This window comes from Mustelus asterias, chromosome 30, assembly GCF_964213995.1.
Source record: "Mustelus asterias chromosome 30, sMusAst1.hap1.1, whole genome shotgun sequence".
NCBI classification, from domain to species: Eukaryota; Metazoa; Chordata; class Chondrichthyes; order Carcharhiniformes; family Triakidae; genus Mustelus; species Mustelus asterias.
The window spans coordinates 18,983,003-19,005,404 of record NC_135830.1 but is presented as its reverse complement, the minus strand read 5'-3'; the positions used below and the strand labels follow the sequence as shown (position 1 = coordinate 19,005,404).

The following is a 22,402-nucleotide window of genomic DNA, read 5'->3' as shown; positions in this document are numbered from 1 at the left end:
GTTTGAATATTATTATTCAAATAATAATAAATGTATTTTATTACAGTACCAAAACAAAAATCTAATCTGTACAATATAACATATCTCTGTCCTATGTTAATGTACCATCCCCTTAAATGTCAGCCATCTCCTGGGGAAACCAGCCCTTTATTGTGAACATTATTGTTCTCCTTGGAAAGACGGAGAATGAGGGGAGATCTAATAGAGGTGTACAAGATTATGAAGGGTATAGATAGGGTGAACAGTGGGAAGCTTTTTCCCAGGTCGGAGGTGACGATCACGAGGGGTCACGGGCTCAAGCTGAGAGGGGTGAAGTATAACTCAGATATCAGAGGGACGTTTTTTACACAGAGGGTGGTGGGGGCCTGGAATGCGCTGCCAAGTAGGGTGGTGGAGGCAGGCACGCTGACATCGTTTAAGACTTACCTGGATAGTCACATGAGCAGCCTGGGAATGGAGGGATACAAACGATTGGTCTAGTTGGACCAAGGAGCGGCACAGGCTTGGAGGGCCGAAGGGCCTGTTTCCTGTGCTGTACTGTTCTTTGTATTAGAAAAGAGACCATCCTTTTAGCCAGAAAAATATTTTTTTTCTGTCTATATATCCAATTCAATCCAATCAAAGTCCAATTCAGAGTCTCATCAAGTGAGACATTCCCGATCCAAGCTGACAAGACAGGCCTCTCACTTCCTGTCTTGACAGCTTGGATCATACAGGGAGGCTTTGACCTGCGTGCTTCCGCTGCCTTGGATTGTAACCCCTTTGAGGCCTGGGTCGCTTCTGAGAGCCTCGGCAAAGGGTTCAATGCAACACACAAAAAGGACGGAGGAGAGAGGGCAGCCCTGCCTGACTCCAGACCTGATCTGAAACATATCTGATTCCCACCCGTTGATTGAAATTGCGCTGCTGATGTCTGTGTAGAGCAGTTGGATCCAATTGCGGATTCCCTCCCCAAAGCCCATTTTGGACAGCACATCCATTATGTAGCCGTGCGATATTCTGTCAAACGCCTTCTCCTGGTCTAGGCTGATGATGTGGAGATAGAAACATAGAAACCCTACATTGCAGAAGGAGGCCATTCGGCCCATCGAGTCTGCACCGACCACAATCCCACCCAGGCCCTACCCCCACATATTTTACCCGCTAATCCCTCTAACCTACGCATCCCAGAACTCTAAGGGACAATTTTTAACCTGGCCAATCAACCTAACCCGCACATCTTTGGAGATGCCGGCGTTGGACTGGGGTAAGCACACTAAGAAGTCTCACAACACCAGGTTAAAGTCCAACAGGTTTATTTGGTAGCAAATACCATAAGCTTTCGGGAGAAGGAGCTCTGCTCCGAAAGCTTATGGTATTTGCTACCAAATAAACCTGTTGGACTTTAACCTGGTGTTGTGAGACTTCTTACTAGGCTGATGAGACAGGTATCCACCTGCTTGTCCTGCACGTAGGCGATCGCATCTCTGAGTAGCGCAAGAGATCTTCCTGCCGGGTACAGCACAGGTTTGATCAGGATGGATCACTGACCCCAGAGCAGGCTTGACCCGGTTGGCGATGACCTTGGCTAGAGTTTTATAGTCCACATTCAATAGTGAAATGGGTCGCCAATTTCTAATTTCTTCCCTTTCCCCCTTCTGCTTGTAGCTGAGGGTGATGATGCCTGTCCTTATGGATTCTGACATGCTGCCTTCCAGAAGCATACTCTCGTATACTTCCAGCAGGTCCGGGCCCGTCAAGTCCCACAACGCCGAGTAAAACTCAGCCGGTAAGCCGTCGCTTCTGGGAGTTTTACCCTTCTGAAAGGACTCGACGGTCTTTGTCAGCTCATCCAGAGATAACACTCTATCCAGGCTCTCCCGCTCGCCATCATCTAAGACCTGCGTGATAGACGACAGGAAAGACTGGGAGGCTGTGCTGTCTGTTGGCCTCAGGTCATACAGTCTGGCATAGAAGGATTTGCAGATCCTCAAAATGTCAGACTGCGATGGCCTTACAGAGCCAACTTCTTCCTTCACAAATCAACGTGTCAAGCTGAGGGAGCAAAGGATGTCAATGTCTTTAAGAGAGAGAGACCTGGGCCAACCTTTCCAGAGTCTGCAGCCTCCCTGGATTCACTTCCTTTCCCTTCAGTTGCTGCAAGTCCCCAATTTCCCCCCAGAATGAGAAAAGAAATGGAAAGGGGGAGAAAAGAAAGTGTTTTACTCACAGATATTGGGGACAGGAAGAAGGTTGAGTCTGTCTGTAGCTCCATCTGCATTGTCCTCTTTTTTTAGGTCAAACCAAACCAAGTAAACGAACTCAGATTAAATCAGGACAAAGTAAAAGGGGCAGCTCCCCAAAAAGGAGGGGGAACAGCCCGAACAGAAATCAAAGTACAAAGGAAACTTAAAAACATCAAATTAAAATGTGATTATTGGGGTCAATAACGCACCCCAACCCCTGCGGTGCCCAGCGGGCACGGAAAGCGTCAACCGCGCCCGTGGACACCGCATGCTCCCTCTCCAGGGACACCTGGCCGCGAACGTAGCCGCGGTAGAGGGGAAGACTGTCAGGATGGACGGCCCCCCTCGATCGCCCGCTGCCTGGACCGGTAAATGGCGCGTTTCGCCAGGAGCAGGTTCACGAGGTGGAGAAGAGACCATCCTTTTAGCCAGACAAGTCAACGTGTCAAGCTGAGGGAGCAAAGGGTGTCAATGTCTTGAAGAGAGAGACTTGGGCCAACCTTTCCAGAGTCTGCAGCCTCCCTGGATTCACCTCCTTTCCCTTCAGTTGCTGCAAGTCCCCAATTTCCCCCCCCCCAGAATGAGAAAATGAATGGAAAGGGGGGAGAAAAGAAAGTGTTTTACTCACAGATGTTGGGGGGACAGGAAGAAGGTTGAGTCTGTCTGAAGCTCCATCTGCATTGTCACAAAGCCAGGCTGTCTGGAGGACCAGAGTCCTTCCAGCCTTTCCCATTGGTCAACACGAAGGTCAGGGGGTGGGATCTCCGCCGCGCGGACCCGGGAGCCCCGCCCCCACCCATTGTTCCCCTGCACCTCCTCGAGCCAAGGTTTCCAGGCAACCGGCTGACGGGCTCCGGCCAGAGCGAGAAGCCGCTCGGTGATCTGCCCCCCCGCCCCGGACTGCGCATGTCCAAGGGAGAGGGGCAGCTGCGCATGTGCGAGGGGGTGGGCTCTCCCCCTGACCTTCATGCTGAGGTGTTGCCCAATGGGAAAGGTTGGAAGACCGGAAGGATTCTGGTCCTCCAGCCAATCAGAGCTCCCCCCATTGTCTGAATGCGGAAGTTGGACCATGAGCTCATTCCCGCCCAGCTAAGCGGCTGCTGCTGCTCTCTCTCTGAGTGAAGATTGAGCTTCAGACACAGACTCAAACTTCCTCCTGTCTCTCCAACATCTGTGAGTAAAACACTTTCTTTTCTCCCCCCTTTCCGTTTCTTTTCTCATTCTGGGGGAAATTGGTGATTTGCAGCAACTGAAGGGAAAGGAATTGAATCCAGGGAGGGTGCAGACTCTGGGAAGGTTGGCCCAGGTCTCTCTCTCTCTTAAAGACAATGACATCCTTTGCTCTCTCAGCTTGACACATTGATTTGTCTGGCTAAAAGGATGGTCTCTTCTCCAATGTTTACAGTTAAAGGGGTGGTTTCCCCAGGAGATGGCTGACATGGGCGGCACGGTAGCACAGTGGTTAGCACTGCTGCTTCACAGCTCCAGGGTCCCGGGTTCAATTCCCGGCTCGGGTCACTGTCTGTGTGGAGTTTGCACATTCTCCTCGTGTCTGCGTGGGTTTCCTCCGGGTGCTCCGGTTTCCTCCCACAGTCCAAAGATGTGCGGGTTAGGTTGATTGGCCAGGTTAAAAATTGCCCCTTAGAGTCCTGGGATGTGTAGGTTAGAGGGATTAGTGGGTAAATATGTGGGGGTAGGGCCTGGGTGGGATTGTGGTCGGTGCAGACTCGATGGGCCGAATGGCCTCCTTCTGCACTGTAGGGTTTCTATGATTTTAAGGGGACAGTAAATGAACAGAGGACAGAGATATGTCTAGTGTTGTTATATGATACAGATTAGCTATACTGTTTCTGTAATAAAGTACATTTAATTTTCATAGAATCTTAGAAACCCTACAGTGCAGAAGGAGGCCATTCGGCCCATCGAGTCTGCACCGACCACTATCCCACCCAGGCCCTACCCCCACATTTTACCCGCTAATCCCTCTAACCTACGCATCTCAGGACTCTAAGGGGCAATTTTTAACCTGGCCAATCAATCTAACCCGCACATCTTTGGACTGTGGGAGGAAACCGGAGCACCCGGAGGAAACCCACGCAGACACGAGGAGAATGTGCAAACTCCACACAGACAGTGACCCGAGCCGGGAATCGAACCCGGGACCCTGGAGCTGTGAAGCAGCAGTGCTAACCACTACGCTACCGTGCCGCTCTGCGGAGGGTATTTCTAGACTTGTAATATAATGCTGTAGCGATGTTATACATTTCCAGTCAGAATCACTACAGCACAGAAGGAGTCCATTCGGTAACTTGAGTCCATGCCGATTCTCCGTAGAACGCTCCTGTACCATTCCCCTTCTGTACGCCCGTTCCTCTGAAAGTTTATTTCCTTCAAGTGCCCATCCAGTTTCATTTTTAAATCGCATCCGTGGACTTGTAATTTGGAACTGTAGCTACGTTATATATTTCCAGACGTCTCTTCCCTCAGAGGGTTATTAGTTTTTTGGATTTCTCTTCCACAGGAGGCTGAGGAACATTGAATATATTCCAGGATGAATTAGACAGATTTTTGACTGACAAGGGAGTCGAGGGTTATGGGGAACAGACAGGAAAATGGAGAGAAAGTTATGAGGAGGAGGGATATCTTCAATCAAGGATGAGGTAAAACTTTGGAACGCTGTACTGCAAAGGACTGTGGAGCCTCAGTCATCGAGTATATTCAAGTCAGAAATTGATAGGTTTCTAGATATTGATATGGCATGCTTGCCTTCATTGACCGGGGCATCGAGTATACAGTTGGCAAATTATGTTACAGTAATATAAAACATTGGTTCGGCCATATTTGGAATACTGTGTCCAATTCTGGCCGCCACACTACTAGAAGGACATAGAGGCTTTGAAGGGAGTACAGATACCAGAGGAAGTAGTACAGATACCAGAGGAAGTAGTACAGATACCACAGGAAGTAGTTGATACCAAATCATTGAATGTATTCAAGAGGCGGCTGGATATAGCACTTGGGGCGAACGGGATCAAAGGTTATGGGGGAAAAGCCGGATTAGGCTATTGAGTTGGATGATCAGCCATGATCATAATAAATGGTGGGCAGTCTCAAAGGGCCAAATGGCCTCCTCCTGCTCCTATCTTCTATGTTCTATGTTTCTAAAAGGTTTACCAGGATGTTGCCTGGTATGGAGGGTATTAGCTATGAGAAGAGATTGAATAAACTGGGATTCTTCTCCCTGGAAAGGCAGAGGCTGAGGGGTGACCTCAGAGAAGTTTATAAAATTAATAGGGGCATAGAACATAGAAAAACTACAGCACAAACAGGCCCTTCGGCCCACAAGTTGCGCCGATCATGTCCCTACCTACCTAGGCCTATGTATAGGCTTACCTATAACCCTCAATCCTATTAAGTCCCATGTACTCATCCAGAAGTCTCTTAAAAGACCCGATCGAGTTTGCCTCCATTGACGGCAGCCGATTCCACTCACCCACCACCTTCTGAGTGAAAAACTTACCCCTGACATCTCCTCTGTACCTACTCCCCAGCACCTTGAACCTGTGTCCTCTCGTAGCAGCCATTTCAGCCCTGGGAAAAAGCCTCTGAGAATCCACCTGATCTATATCTCTCAACATCTTGTACACCTCCATCAGGTCACCTCTCATCCTTCGTCTCTCCAAGGAGAAAAGACCCTGAGCTCCCTCAACCTATCCTCATAAGGCATGCCACCCAATCCAGGCAACATCCTTGTAAAACTTCTCTGCACCCTTTCAATAACTTCTACATCCTTCCTGTAATGAGGCGACCAGAACTGAGCACAGTACTCTAAGTGGGGTCTGACGAGAGTCTTATAAAGCTGCATCATTATTATCTCCCGACTCTTAAACTCAATCCCTCGATTGATGAAGGCAGCACACCATACGCCTTCTTAACCACCTCCTCCACCTGCGGGGCCGATTTTTGAGTCCTATGGACCCGGACCCCAAGGTCCTTCTGATCCTCTACACTGCTAAGAGTCTTACCCTTGATATTATAGTCCTTCATCCCATTTGACCTGCCAAAATGTACCACTACACATTTATCCGGGTTGAAGTCCATCTGCCACTTCTCCGCCCAGTCTTGCATCCTATCTATATCACGCTGCAGCTTCTGATGTCCCTCCAAACTATCCACAACCCCACCAACCTTCGTGTCGTCGGCAAACTTACCAACCCATCCCTCCACTTCCTCATCCAGGTCGTTTATGAAAATGACAAACAGCAAGGGTCCCAGAACAGATCCCTGAGGCACTCCACTGGTGACCGACCTCCACAGATAAAGTGAAAAGTTGGAAGCTTTTTCCCAGGGCAGAAATGACAAACACAAGGGGACGCAAGTTCAAGGTAAGAGGGGAAAAGTTCAGCAGAGATGTTTGGGGGAGGTTTTTTTACACAGGGTGATGGGGGCCTGGAATGCGCTGCCAAGTGAGGTGGTTGAGGCAGGCACGTTAGCGACATTTAAGACTTATCTGGATAGACACATGAACAGGCGGGGTATAGAGGGACACAGGCGGTTGGTCCAGATAAGACAACATGATCAGTGCAGGACTGATGGGCCAAAGGGCCTGTTCCTACACTGTATTGCTACTGGTTCTTTGAAGATATCAAGGATGAGAGAGTGCAGAGAATGATGCTGAGGTTGAATAGCCAATGATTTCATTGAAAGGTTGAGCAGGCTCGATGGGCCAAATGGCCGACTGCTGTTTGTATTTGTTATAATCTCTATGTCCCAGACAGCAAGTGGTGAGCATGGAGTTGGATTTTTAACTTCCAGGTTACCACTCTCTGCCTAAATAAAGATCCTTCTCACATTCTTCATGTATCTGTAACCAGGTAATACAGGGCATTACACACATCATCAGTCTGCTCATTTATGGCCAAATGTAAAACTTTAACGTGGCTGTCAGCTTGAAGATTTTCAGCTCTCTCTGTGTCCAGGACAGGAAGCAGTGAGCATGGATCTGTCAATCAGCCTCAATCAGCACCTTCAGGAGAATTGGGAGGGTGAATATTAGATACAGCAGAGTGAGAATGGAGGGAGAGTGTGTGGGATGGAGATTCACAGCTTTTGGGGAATGAGAGAGGAAAGAAAGTTCCATAGAAACTAGAATTGTCTGATCGGAATTTCAACAGTGATAATTGTTGAAAATTGTTTGAACAGGATATCAGAAGGGGAGGAATCACAGACAGAAGTCTCGAATGTCAGGTCTAAATCTGATTCCCAGGGACCTGAATATCATCGGCCTTTGAATATAGAAGGAGAAATGGTTGTCCTGTCTGTTGGATTAAAACGATTTGGAACATCAATGTGACTGGAAAAGCACCAAGACACACACACACACCCGAGTGAGAGTGTCCCAGTGCAGTGAGTGTGAACCAGTGACACAGCCTGAAAATACATTGCTGCATTCACAGCGGGGAGAGATTGTACCCGTGTTCTGTGTGAGATTTAACTGATTGTTTAACCTGGAGAGTCGCAAGGACACCCGCACCATGGAGAAACCGTGGAAATGTGAGGACTGTGGGAAGGGATACAGAGTCCCCTCTGAACTGGAAGCTCATCGGCGCAGTCACACCGGGGAGAGACCGTTCACCTGCTCTGGGTGTGGGAAGGGATTCAGTGATTCATCCAGCCTACAAAAACACCAGCGAGTTCACACTGGGGAGACACCGTTTACCTGCTCTCAGTGTGGGAAGGGATTCACTCAGTTATCCAATCTGCGCACACACCAGCGGGTTCACAGCGGGGAGAGGCCGTTCACCTGCTCTCAGTGTGGAAAAGGATTCACTCGGAACTCCAACCTGCAGTCACACCAGCGAGTTCACACTGGGGAGAGGCCGTTCACCTGCTCTCAGTGTGGGGAGGGATTCACTCTCTCTTCCACCCTGCGGACACACCAGCGAATTCACAGTGGGGAGAGGCCATTCACCTGCTCTCAGTGTGGGAAGGGATTCACTCAGTCATCTGCCCTGCGGACACACCAGCGAGTTCACACTGGGGAGCGGCCATTCACCTGCTCTCAGTGTGGGGAGGGATTCAGTCGGTTATCCAGCTTGCGAACACACGAGCGAGTTCACACTGGGGAGAGGCCGTTCACCTGCCCTCAGTGTGGGAAGGGATTCACTGACTCATCCAGCTTCCGGAGACACGAGCGAGTTCACACTGGGGAGAGGCCGTTCACCTGCTCTCAGTGTGGGAAGGGATTCACTCAGTCATCCAATCTGCGGACACACCAGCGCGTTCACTCTGGGGAGAGGCCGCTCACCTCTCTGTATGGGAAGGGATTCAGTCTTTCACCCCAGCTGCTGAGACACCAACAAGTTCACGAGTGATTCCAGGGGTTGGATTCTGCTGTTATTGTTTCTGCTCTCAATTACATCCAGGGCTGCATTTTGTTCATTCTCACAGTTGGTCAATGGGGAGGGTCGGGGGGTTTCTTTCTGCTGGACTGGCCGGTCTCACAACTTTGCCTCCAGTGGGCTGATGCTCTTTGAGTCTTGTTGCGAATACCTGGTTTCAAATTTCACAAGGATCACAGAGTGACCGGGTGTGAGGAAGTTCAGAGATATTTAATCAGCATTTCTGTTTGAAACTCCCCAAATGCCCATCCAATTTCCTTTGTAATTGTTTATTGTCTCCACTTCCTCCACCCTCGTAGGCAGCGAGTTCCAGGTCATTACCATTCGCTGCATCAAAATATTCTTCCTCACATCCCCCCCCTGCACCTCTGACCCAAAACCATAAATCTGTGTTCCCCTCGTCCTTGTCCCATCAGCTAATGGGAACAGCTTTTCTTTGTCCACCTTATCTAAACCTGTCAGAATCTTGTCCACCTCTATCGAATCTCCCCTCAACCTCCTTTTCTCCAAGGGCAACAACCCCAGCCTGACATCGACAATAAAGAACAAACTAACAGAATATGTTACTGCCTGAAATCAAACGGGAATGTTTAATTTTTGTTTAAAGATATTGTTTAAAGATAAGATAAGACTTATCTAGACAGCCACATGAACGGAGTGGGAATGGAGGGATACAAAAGAATGGTCTAGTTTGGACCAGGGAGCGGCACGGGCTTGGAGGGCCGAAGGGCCTGTTCCTGTGCTGTATTGTTCTTTGTTCTATTGTGAATGTATTGTTCTGGACAATAAAGTAATTTGAATATCTCTACTTGGGTCTGGGTGAAATGTGTTATGATCCAGGTCAGAAATCCAAGGTGTTTTACAAAGTCAGCCTAGCCAGAAGATTTGCACTCGAGTGAGCATAAGATGTTTCATTCCAGGTACGATTCAAGTGACCCACTAGGAAGCTTTTATCAAACAAAGTTAATTGAAGAACGCAGTTAAAATATAATAAGAAAAATTAGCTAACTTTTACCAATTGCAATAAAAAGCAACCATGATCTTGTATCAACCAGTACAGCTGAGTATACTGTTCCAAATCAAATAATCCCTACAAACATAGTTCTAGGCTTTGTACAGAAAGCAGGCATGCTCACGTGATGCTGGATTTGGCAGCTTTTAAACATCTGCTGTGAATTAGCCCTTTAAATGTTGAATTCAAACTGTGCCTTCCCAGTCCTGGAACTTTCAGCACCTCAAGAGAGAGATAGAGAGAGACTGCTTGTCTCCATCTTCCAGCTGGCAACTCACAGGCCGCAGAATCTTCACTCCACAGAGAGATGAGCAACACTGCTCTCAGTCTGTAGTCCAAACAGCTTGTGACAAAATGAAACTAAAACCTTTCTCCTGTTTAAAAAAAAGCGTCCAAAGAAAGCACCTGACCTTTCAATCAGTCTCCGCTCAACAATTCCAAAAGGGTCATAAAACTGCAGGTCACTGCATTAGTCCAGACTGAAAATAAACAAGATGCCCATTACATTGCTTCATTATATTCATAGAATAGAATCCCTATAGTACAGAAGGAGGCCATTTGGCCTATCGAGCCTGCACCGACAATGATCCCACCCTATTTCCGTAACCTCACATATTTACCCTGCTAATCCCCCCCAAAACTAGGGTCATTTAGCCAATCAACCAAATCCGCACAAGTTTGGCCCATGGGAGGATGATGTGGAGATGCCGGCGTTGGACTGGGGTGAACACGGTAAGAAGTCTCACAACACCAGGTTAAAGTCCAACAGGTTTATTTGGTAGCAAATACCATAAGCTTTCGGAGCACTGCTCCTTCGTCAGATGGAGTGGAAATGTGCTCTCAAACAGTGCAAACAGACACAAAATTAAGTTACAGAATACTGATTAGAATGCGAATCCTACAGCCAGCCAGGTCTTAAAGGTACAGACAATGTGGGTGGAACTTTAAGCTGGTGTCGGACTTTAACCTGGTGTTCATAGAAATCATAGAAACCCTACAGTGCAGAAGGAGGCCATTCGGCCCATCGAATCTGCACCGACCACAATCCCACCCAGGCCCTACCCCTACCCCCACATATTTACCCACTAATCCCTCTAACCTACGCATCTCAGGACTCTAAGGGGCAATTTTTAACCTGGCCAATCAACCTAACCTGCACATCTTTGGACTGTGGGAGGAAACCGGAGCACCCGGAGGAAACCCACGCAGACACGAGGAGAATGTGCAAACTCCACACAGACAGTGACCCGAGCAGTGACCCGAAGCAGCAGTGCTAACCACTGTGCTACCGTGCCGCCCACTGTGCTACCGTGCCGCCCACGGTGTTGTGAGACTTCTTACCATGGGAGGAAACCAGAGCATCCAGAGGAAACCCATGCAGGCACAGGGAGAATGTGCAAACTGCCCACAGACAGTCACCCAAGCTAGGAATTGAATCTGATCCCTTGCGTTGTGAAGCAGCAGTGCTAACCACTGCTCCACTGTGCTGCCGTGTTGTTCTTTGTATTCGCTGAGTTGTAAATCAGTGAAAGCCAGCACCATACTTGGTCTCTGAAACGCTCCCACATCCATCAACTTTGTTTTAAAGACATCCACATTTGAAAGCTCGACCACTATGTGGAATATCAGCAGCAAAACAGGAGGAGATAAGAAAACCAGACACCCACTTTGATCTTTTTCTCAGCACACCTGAGAGTTAAGAATGTGTGACATGATTTTGGGACACCGGAGTGAGTGTACAGATGTGATTTGTTACATGTGAAAAATAGCAAGTCTAAATTCATGGTGAGATGGAGTGAAGGGCGGGTCCCAAACACACACAGCTACTTGAGACACAGCAGGAGATGAAATGGTGAATGTGGCCAGGGGATTGAGACAACATTGTGACATCATCAAGGCACTGACACACACTCCAGAGAGAAACTGAGTTCAAAACAATCAGGATCCAATTAAACACACTGCACATGCTCACAAAGTGAGGAAAGTTACAGTAAACTGGATAAGATTATAGATTTGGGACAATTGAAGTCTTGGGAGAAATAATACTGAGTAAGAACTATCCACAAGTTGGATAGGGGTAAACAAAGAACAGTACAGCACAGGAGACAGGCCCTTCGGCCCTCCAAGCCTGTGCCGCTCATTGGTCCAACTAGACCATTCGTTTGTATCCCTCCATTCCCAGACTGCTCATGTGACTATCCAGGTAAGTCTTAAACGATGTCAGCGTGCCTGCCTCCACCACCCTACTTGGCAGCGCATTCCAGGCCCCCACCACTCTGTGTAAAAAAAATCCCTCTAATATCTGAGTTATACTTCGCCCCTCTCACCTTGAGCCCGTGACCCCCTCGTGATCGTCACCTCCGACCTGGGAAAAAGCTTCCCACTGTTCACCCTAAAGAGAGAATCTTTTACATCCATGCTTGATCTGTTGCTTGAAGCATCTGTCCTTATGTACATTTACCTAGAACTCACGGCGCTCCTTCAGGAGAAGAAAAGATTGAGTCGATGTTACCCAAGGCGGGGCAAGAACAGAACTGGAAAATAAAGGAGTGAAATTGAGTGAGGGTCAGAGAGAGAGTTCTCCTCCCCCTCAAGGTGCGGACTGTAAGAATCCTGGGGGACCCCCGACTTCACGTTTTCTTGCTAATTAGTGAACATTAAATTAAATTCTATGACTGGCTGTGCATTTATTTTGAATTTGATTGTTACACTTCTCCTGTTTTTAATCCTGTTGTGATTACGCTCGGGGTAAGGATGGTTAACAGGTGACAGGATGAGAAATTGTGGTTTGGGTCTTCATTGACCAAATGTTTTATTGATCCGAAAGGTGTTAAAGGGGCCAAACTTTAGCAGAAATCTAGCAGAGCTGAGAACAGGCGACTTGGTGTGTGGGAACAGGGAGATAAGCAGCTCCCGGAGGACAGAGAATACAGGAGGGCCTTGAATCCTAGATGACACCTGGGTGTCAAGGCCCCCATGTTTTCACTGCTTGGCATGGGAATGCTGACTCCCTGTACCAGGGACGCAGCGTGGGAAGACAATTGTTTGAGAGTTTGACATGGCTTGGGCGGATACAGATGGTTCAATGACAGGTTTTGTAATTGGTCCGTTCAAATGTTAGCTCGGCAATGATTGGGTTAAATCAGTCTCCACAGACTTTGTGATGTAAAAAAGTATAAGAAGGGATTCCCCGAGCACAGAGATTTGTCGAGGTTTTACATATTGCATTGACTGGTGCCATGGCATCTGGGGCAGAGCAGGGAGCGTTTCCGTGGAGATGCTGCTTCTACCCAGAGTGTAATGGTAATGCTGCTGCACTTTGATACGACTGCTCAGACATTAGCCTGTGTCAGCTCTTATTGATACTGAATAAAATCTAACCACCGTCACCAATAAGGGTTATCACTGGGAATCATTTCAGAGTTTGGGAAAAGGGGAGAAAGGGTTAATTGACTCCCTGAACCCCAGTTTCTAACATCGCTGTGTCAAAAATAAAATCTCATCTCCCCCTCTGGCTCCTTTGCCAATTATCTCAGAGGGAGTCACTTTCTGTTAAAGAGCCTGCCAACCCCTCTCACCCACTTTCCCTAAAGTGCAGCAATCTCATCAGGAAAAGACCAGAAAAATCAAATATTTTTACGGATAAAAGTTTATTAATGAAACAGAACATGGTTAAAACAAACAGAAAATGACTTGAGGATCAAAGACAACCAGAGTAAAAGGATGGTCACAATGTTCTGGACACAAATGGCTTCTCTGTAATTCATCTGTAGCCTGTTCCTGTGACTCACCATTTTGGACACAAGGACACTGAACCCCGGGGGTCACGTCACCATCAGCTCCATTCTCCCCTTCCCGTGCCCCGATTAGTTGGAGGCCCATTTCCCACTCAGTCCTCCAACACCTTCCTGTCTCTGTATTAGTGCGACAGCCATAAGACCATAAGACATAGGAGCGGAAGTAAGGCCATTCGGCCCATCGAGTCCACTCCACCATTCAATCATGGTTGATTTCAACTCCATTTACCCGCTCTCTCCCCATAGCCCTTAATTCCTCGAGAAATCAAGAATTTATCAATTTCTGTCTTGAAGACGCTCAACGTCTCGGCCTCCACAGCCCTCTGTGGCAATGAATTCCACAGACCCACCACTCTCTGGCTGAAGAAATTTCTCCTCATCTCTGTTCTAAAGTGACTCCCTTTTATTCTAAGGCTGTGCCCCCGCGTCCTAGTCTCCCCTGTTAATGGAAACAACTTCCCTACGTCCATCCTATCTAAGCCGTTCATTATCTTGTAAGTTTCTATCAGATCTCCCCTCAACCTCCTAAACTCCAATGAATATAATCCCACGATCCTCAGACGTTCATCGTATGTCAGGCCTACCATTCCTGGGATCATCCGTGTGAATCTCCGCTGGACCCGCTCCAGTGCCAGTATGTCCTTCCTGAGGTGTGGGGCCCAAAATTGCTCACAGTACTCCAAATGGGGCCTAACCAGTGCTTTATAAAGCCTCAGAAGTACATCCCTGCTTTTGTATTCCAAGCCTCTTGAGATAAATGACAACATTACATTTGCTTTCTTAATTACGGACTCAACCTGCAAGTTTACCTTTAGAGAATCCTGGACTAGGACTCCCAAGTCCCTTTGCACTTTAGCATTATGAATTTTGTCACCGTTTAGAAAATAGTCCATGCCTCTATTCTTTTTTCCAAAGTGTACGACCTCGCACTTGCCCACGTTGAATTTCATCAGCCACTTCTTGGACCACTCTCCTAAACTGTCTAAATCTTTCTGCAGCCTCCCCACCTCCTCAATACTACCTGCCCCTCCACCTATCTTTGTATCATCGGCAAACTTGGCCAGAATGCTCCCATAGCAGTTTCCCAACTGGGGCGCAGGCCCCGTTATTCGCAGCTAAATTCAGCCCTCAGCTCCATCGCCTGGCTGTCATTGACGCGAGCAATAGAGAGACAGAAAGGTGCCCCAGGCTCAAATGGGAAGTCGAAACTTGTGGCTCTAAACCAACACTTCAACATTTGTCATCAAATCCATGTTATTTATACTGGGGGTTTTAATGATGAGATTAATTGATGTGTTCGGCTAGTCAGCAAGCTCGATGAGCACTGATCCAGAATGTTCAATACTTCTGCCTTGAATCGCAAAAGCTTCTCACTTTATCCCCTTCCTGAACTGAATTCCATCATCCTGAGCAGCTGTGGGTGTCACCTCTCTGTGTAAACTCCTGCCCCTTTTTATTAGGCTCTCTCATTTCTTATTGTGGGTCAATTCTTTAATGGTTGAGGATCGCTCTGTGATGTAGTGAGTGTTTATCCGGTCAATCAATGTTTCTGATGTCAGTCAGAACGTCCATCGTTACTTTTCACCTGTTTCTTACTGTGCTTTATAAATTAAAGTTTTTAAACTTTTACAGAATGATGTGGAGATGTTGGACTGGGGTAAACACAGTAAGTCACACAACACCAGGTTAAAGCCCCACAGGTTTATTTGGTAGCATTTTTTTAAATTCGGAGCGCTGCCCCTTCATCAGGTGAGTGCAGGATTTGTTTCACAAACAGGGCATATATAGACACAAACTCAATTACAAGATAATGGTTGGAATGCGAGTCTTTACAGGTAATCAAGTCTTTACAAGTACAGACAATGTGAGTGGAGAGAGGGTTAAGCACAGGTTAAAGAGATGTGTATTGTCTCCAGCCAGGACAGTTAGTGAGATTTTGCAAGCTCAGGCAAGTCGTGAGGGTTACAGATAGTGTGACATGAACCCAAGATCCCGGTTGAGGCCGTCCTCATGTGTGTGGAACTTAGCTATCAGTCTCGGCCTTTTGGCTAAGATCAAGTGTAGTATGGATTGGATGCTGCACTTGGTTGAGGTCATTAGGTTACATTGAAGCTTCATATGTTTCATGTGAAGCAATTTTTAAAAGCAGCATCTCGGCCTTTTGGCTAAGATGCAAATGAGCTCAAGTCTTGGAGGAGGTATTGCTTTCCCTCCTCCAACCAGCTTGGCTCATGTAGGTCAGGCCCAGGACAGGGTGATTTGGTCGCTCGCCCTGTCTTGTCAGCCTGGATCGGAAATGTCTCAACTTCTTGAGACTCTGAATTGGATTTGATTTGATTGAATTGGAAAAGTACAAAAAAAAATCAGTCTCTGCTCGGTGATTCTGTGGCGTTGTGTGTCTTAAAGGCCGCCTTGGAGAACGCTTACCTGAAGACCTTTTACAGAATGGTCAGCTTTAAGGTTGCTTTAGTTTGTAATGAGATCGTCCAAAGGTCAAAGCCTCTCTCTTTTCTCCTTCCCGTTTAACAAAGGGTTGTGTGCAATATTTCCACTTGGGGAGGTGGTGGGATAGTGGGAATGTCTCTGCCGAGTAATGCAGAGAGCCAGCAAAGGATTTGGGGACAGGCAACTGGTGGGATTTGAATTCAGTGAATCAATCTGGAATTATATAAAGTTAGTCTCAGTAACGGTGACCATGAAACTATCATCGATTGTTGTAAAAACCCGTCCGGTTCACCCTATTAATACCCCCTATCAGGGAAGGAAATCTGCCATCCTTATCCGGTCTGGCCTACATGTGAATCCAGACCCACACAGCGATGTGGGTGAATCTTAACTGTCCCTCTGAAATGGCTGAGCAACTCACTCCGTTCAGGGGCAATTAGGAGCTGAGCAACGTGTGCTGGGGCTTTGCCAGCAGTGTCCTCATCCCAGGAAAGAATAAAGAATATTCCACGGAAAGTGATGGGTGATTTGAAATGAATTGAAAGTAGGTCAGGAGGTGCTCGTATCGTCCAGAGCTGCTTTTCAATGGATCCTCCTGTTTATAATAAAAACACATCAGTGTGCCCCTTTCCCAGACACAGTTGACCTTGAAATATCACAATGCTGTTTTTAAACATTCCTTTGTTAAAGAATCAGCCATTTAGAATTGTGAAACAGACAGAAATTAAATGTTCCGTTTTTCCTGGGATCCTCCTGTGCCTGGCACCGGTGTCCTGAACAAGGTTATTAACATTCTCTGGGTTAAAGGTTCCTCCTGGTTCTTGCTGTCTGTTGTGCCCTTTGTCACAGTCTGTACCAGGACATTTCTATTGAAAGGTTGTTGAGAAATTCCAGTGAATTCCAGCCCCTTGTGTAACGTTCCATTTGGTGTGCGTCAGATTCAGAGATGTCCACGTGTGTGTGAAAGGGTTCTGGGTCAGGGTTTTAGCCCTTCTTTCCCCGTTAGTAACAATGAGCCCTGTATTCAATTCTAAAGTATAAAGTCATAGAGTCATAAAGGTTTACAGCATGGAAACATGCCCTTGGTCTCACTTGTCCATGCTGTCCTTTTTATTAAAACCACCAAGCTAGTCCCAATTGCCCATTTTGTACCCATATACCTCGATACCCAGCTTACCCATGTAACTGTCTAAATGCTTTTTACAAGACAAAATTGTACCCGCCTCTACTACTACCTCTGGCAGCTCGTTCCTGGCACTCACCACCCTCTGTGTGAAAGAATTGCCCCTCTGGACCCTTTTGTATCTCTCCCCTCTCACCTTAAACCTATGCCCTCTAGTTTTAGACTCCTCTACCTTTGGGAAAAGATGTTGACTACCTAACTGATCTATTTCCCTTGTTATTTTATAGACTTCTATAAGATGACCCCAAAGTCTCCAATGCTCCAGGGAAAAATGCCCCAGTCTATCCAGCCTCTCCTTATAGCTCAAACCATCAAGTCCCGGTAGCATCCTAGTTAATCTTTTCTACACTCTTTCCAGTTTAATAATGTCCTTTCTTAAAAGGCTGATCAGAATTGTACACAGTATTCCAAGTGTGGCCTTACCAATGTCTTGTACAACTTCAACAAGACGTCCCAACTCCTGTATTCAATGTTCTGACCAATGAAACCAAGCATGCTGAATGCCTTCTTCACCATTCTGTCCACCTGTGACTCCACTTTCAAGGAGCTATGAACATGTACCCCTCGATCTCTTTGTTCTGTAACTCTCCCCAACGCCCTACCATTAACTGAGTAAGTCCTGCCCTGATTTGATCTACCAAAATGCATCACCTCGTATTTATCTAAATTAAACTCCATCTGCCATTCATCAGCCCACAAGGCCAATTGATCAAGATCCCGTTGAAATCCTGGACAACCTTCTTCATGGTCCTCTATGCCACCAATCTTGGTGTCATCTGCAAACTTACTAACCATGCCTTCGAAATTCTTATCCAAATCATTATTATAAATCTCAAATAACAGTGGACTCAGCACCAATCCCTAAGGCGCACTGCTGGTCACAGCCTCCAGTTTGAAAAACAACCCTCTACAACCACCTCTTCTGTCATCAAGCCAATTTTGTATCCATTTGGCAACCTCACCCTGGATCCCGTGAGATTTAACCTAATGCCACAATCCACCATGCAGTACCTTGTCAAAGGCCTTGCTAAAGTCCTCATTAGAACTCACCGGTGGGACATCAGTTCCTGAGAGCTTTTGAAGCCACTCCCACAGTCAGAGCATTTAAAGGGTCTCTCCTGGGTGTGAGTGACTTTGTATCTGGCAGGCTAGATAACTGAGTAAATCCTTTCGCGCACACAGAGCAGGTGAATGGTCTCTCTCCGGAGTGAACTCACTGGTATTTCAACAGTGCTGAAGATATTCCCAACCTCTTTGTGCAGTGAGAGCAGGTGAACGGTCTCTCCTCAGTGTGAATGGACGGGTGGAACATCCGTTCCTGAGAGCAGTTGAAGCCGGCACTCAGTCGGAGCATGTAAAAGGGGCTCTCCTTGGTATGAGTGACTTTGTGTGTCAACAGGTGGGATGAGTGAGTGAAACAGAGCAGGCGAACGGTCTCTCCCTCGTGTGAACTTGCTGGTGGACCATCAGATACCGAGAGCTTTTGAAGGCACTCCCACAGTCAGAGCATTTAAAGGGTCTATCACTGGTGTGAGTGACTTTGTGTCTCTGTAGATTGGATGACTGAGTGAATCCCTTCCCACACACGGAGCAGGTGAACGGCCTCTCCCCAGAGTGAACTCGCTGGTGCTTCCGCAGGCTGGACAACTGAGTGAATCCCTTCCCACACACAGAGCAGGTGAACGGCCTCTCCCCGCTGTGAACTCGCTGGTGTTTCTGCAGGCTGGACAACTGAGTGAATCCCTTCCCGCACACAGAGCAGGTGAATGGCCTCTCCCTTGTGTGAAGTTGCTGGTGGACCCGCAGGTTGGATGACCATTGAAATTTCTTTGCGCAGTGAGAGCAGCTGAACGGTCTCTCCTCAGTGTGAATGCGCTGGTGGGACACCAGTTCTCCAGAGCTTTTGAAGCCGCTCCCACAGTCAGAGCATTTAAAGGGTCTCTCGTTAGTGTGAGTGACTTTGTGTCTCTGCAGGCTGCATAAATGAACAAATCCCTCCCCGCAGACAGAGCAAGTGAACGGTCTCTCTCCACTGTGAATTCGCTGGTGTGTCTGCAGATTGGGTAACTGCGTGAATCCTTTCCCACACACAGAGCAGGTGAACGGCCTCTCTTCAGTGTGGATGCGCTGGTGTGTCCGCAGGGCGGATAACCGAGTGTATCCCTTCCCACACACAGAGCAGGTGAACGGCCTCTCCCCAGTGTGAACCCGCTGGTGTTCCCGCAGGTTGGATGACGTTCTAAACCTCTTTGTGCAGTGAGAGCAGCTGAACGGCCTCTCCTCGGTGTGAATGCGCTGATGTGCGATCAGTTCCCGAGAGCTTGCGAAACCGCTCCCGCATTCAGAGCATTTAAAGGGTCTCTCATTGCTGTGAGTGACACTGTGGCTCAGCAGGTGAGGTAACTGAGTGAATCCCTTCCCACACACAGAGCAGGTGAACGGCCTCTCCCCGGTGTGACTGCGTCGATGAATTTCCAGCTCAGATGGGAACCTGAATCCCTTCCCACAGTCCCCACATTTCCACGGTTTCTCCATGGTGGGGTTGTCCTTGTGACTCTCCAGGTTAAACAATCAGTTAAATCTCACACAGAACACGGGTGCAGTCTCTCCCCGCTGTGAATGCTGCCATGTATTTTCAGGCTGTGTAACTGGTTAAAGCTGTTTCCGCACACAGTGCATTGGAACACACTCACTCAGCTGTGTGTGTCTTGGTGCTTTTCCAGTCACACTGATGTTTAATGCCTTCTGAAGCAGACAGAATACAGAAACATTTCTGCTGGATTTGAAGCCCGATGATGTTCAGCTTCAGATGAATTGAACGACTGTCAGATCTTGACATGATGTTTGGTCTGGGATTTCTGTCTATGGATCCGAACCTTCTGATATCCTGTGCAAGGAGTTTGCAGCAGAAATCACAGTCAGTATAGGATAGAAATTCAGAACAGACAATTCTAGTTTCTCATAGATCATAGAAACCCTACAGTACAGAAAGAGGCCATTCGGCCCATCGAGTCTGCACCGACCACAATCCGACCCAGGCCCTCCCCCCATATCCCTACATAGTTTACCCGCTAACCCACGCATCCCAGGACACTAAGGGGCAATTTTAGCATGGCCAATCAACCTAACCCGCACAGTCCAAAGATGTGCGGGTTAGGTTGATTGGCCAGGTTAAAAAATTGCCCCTTAGAGTCCTGGGATGCGTAGGTTAGAGGGATTGGCGGGTAAAATATGTGGGGGTGGGGCCTGTGTGGGATTGTGGTCGGTGCAGACTCGATGGGCCGAATGGCCTCCTTCTGCACTGTAGGATTTCTATGATCTTTGGACTGTGGGAGGAAACCGGAGCACCCGGAGGAAACCCACGCAGACACGAGGAGAATGTGCAAACTCCACACAGACAGTGACCCGAGCCGGGAATCGAACCCGGGTCCCTGGAGCTGTGAAGCAGCAGTGCTGACCACTGTGCTACCGTGCCGCCCCTATGGAACATTCTTTCCTCTTTCATTCCCCAAAAGCTGTAAGTTGGTTAAGACACAGGGGGTTGTAATTGGTCATGATCTTGGACTTGCTGCCAATGAGGGAAGTCAAGCTGAGATGGTCAATAATTTCTAAACGAAATTGGATGGGTGTGGCAGGGTTTCAGAATGGGACCCACTCCAGACTGAGAATTGCTCGACAGAGAGACGGCAGAGACCCAAGTTGTCCAATGGACTCTTCCTGTGCTGCAATGACTCTGACTGGAAATATATATATGGGGCGGCACGGTAGCACAGTGGTCAGCACTGCTGCTTCACAGCTCCAGGGACCTGGGTTCGATTCCCGGCTCGGGTCACTGTCTGGAGTTTGCACATTCTCCTCGTGTCTGCGTGGGTTTCCTCCGGGTGCTCCGGCCTCCTCCCACAGTCCAAAGATGTGCGGGTTAGGCTGACCGGCCATGCCAAAACTGCCCCTAGTGTCCTGGGATGCGTAGGTTAGAGGGATTAGCGGATAAATATGTAGGGATATGGGGGTAGGGCCTGGGTGGGATTGTGGTCGGTGCAGACTCGATGGGCCGAATGGCCCTCCTCTACACTGTAGGGTTTCTATGATAACGTAGCTACAGTATTATATTACAACACTAGAAATAATAATAAATGTATTTTATTACAGAACCATCCAATATTTATCATATTACAAGCACTGGTTATATTTCTGTCCTCAGAGTTTCAAAGCACAGCAAGAGGTCCTTTTGCCCATCGTCTTTGTGCCAGCTCTCGAGCATCGATCTGTTCTTATCCCATCTTCCTCACTCACCTGATGAAGGAGCAGTGCTCCGAAAGCTCGTGCCACCAAATAAACCCATTGGACTTTAACCTGATGTTGTGAGACTTCTTACTGTGCCGATCCCATCTTCCGGCACTTGGTCAGTAGTAGCCTTGTAAGAATCATAGAAACCCTACAATGCAGAAAGAGGCCATTTGGCCCATCGAGTCTGCACCGACCACAATCCCACCCAGGCCCTACCCCCATATCCCTACATGTTTTACCTGCTAATCCCTCTAATCTACGCATCTCAGGACAGTAAGGGGCAATTTTAGCATAGCCAATCAACCTAACCCGCACATCTTTGGACTGTGGGAGGAAACCGGAGCACCCGGAGGAAACCCACGCTATGGCATTTCAAGTGCTTATCTAAATACTTCTTGAATGTTGAGAGCTCCCACCTCTACCACCCTTTCCAGGCAGTGAGTTCCGGATTCCCACCACCCTCTGGGTGAAAATCTTTTCCCTCAAATCCCCTCTAAATCTCCTGCCCCTCACCTTAAATCAATTTCCCCTGGATATTGACCCAGTTACTAAAGATCAGTGAACTAAGGGTTCATATTTTTGTTCATATCAATCATGTCTCCCCTCAACCTTCTCTGCATTAGGGAGAACAATTCCAGCCTAATCAGCCTCTCTTCATGGCTGAAACATTCCAGCAAGAAGTTTAACAACACCAGGCTAAAGTCCAACAGGTTTATTTGGTAGTAAAAGCCACACAAGCTTTCGGAGCCCCAAGCCCCTTCTTCAGGAAAGCTTGTGTGGCTTTTGCTACCAAATAAACCTGTTGGACTTTAACCTGGTGTTGTTAAACTTCTTACTGTGTTTATCCCAGTCCAACACCGACATCTCCACATCATGAAACATTCCAGCCCAGGCAACATCCTGGTGAATCTCCCCTGCACCTTCTCCAGTGCAATCACATCCTTCCTAAAATGTGGCGACCCAAACTGCAGACAGTACTCTCGCTTTTTATAAATCCAATCATAACCTGCCTGCTGTAATATTCTATGCTTCAGTTAAAAAAACAGTAAGAA

General features: G+C 47.8%; 2 protein-coding genes and 1 pseudogene across 5 annotated transcripts in view; 2 read left to right on the top strand and 1 right to left on the bottom strand.

The window, feature by feature from the left end:
• Positions 1-22,402, bottom strand: part of LOC144480691 (uncharacterized) — a 72,299-nt gene that overhangs the window by 49,128 nt on the left and 769 nt on the right. The window contains exon 2 of the mRNA XM_078200286.1: positions 18,457-19,950. Coding sequence (XP_078056412.1) covers positions 18,457-19,598 — 1,142 coding nt within the window. The 5' untranslated portion in view covers positions 19,599-19,950. The remainder of the gene's footprint in view (positions 1-18,456; positions 19,951-22,402) is intronic.
• LOC144480808 (uncharacterized) lies at positions 3,281-9,901 on the top strand. 4 transcript variants are annotated; one of them, XM_078200416.1, is made up of 4 exons: positions 3,281-3,398; positions 4,747-4,885; positions 6,465-6,610; positions 7,428-9,901. In XM_078200416.1, the coding sequence occupies exon 4, from the start codon at positions 7,760-7,762 to the stop codon at positions 8,597-8,599; it is 840 nt and encodes a 279-aa protein (XP_078056542.1). In that variant the 5' UTR covers positions 3,281-3,398; positions 4,747-4,885; positions 6,465-6,610; positions 7,428-7,759; the 3' UTR covers positions 8,600-9,901. The 4 variants fall into 4 exon arrangements, with proteins under 4 accessions (XP_078056542.1, XP_078056543.1, XP_078056544.1 ...); XM_078200417.1 differs by lacking the exon at positions 6,465-6,610; XM_078200415.1 differs by lacking the exon at positions 4,747-4,885 and having other exon boundaries at positions 3,298-3,398.
• LOC144481078 (U2 spliceosomal RNA) lies at positions 15,463-15,667 on the top strand (annotated as a pseudogene).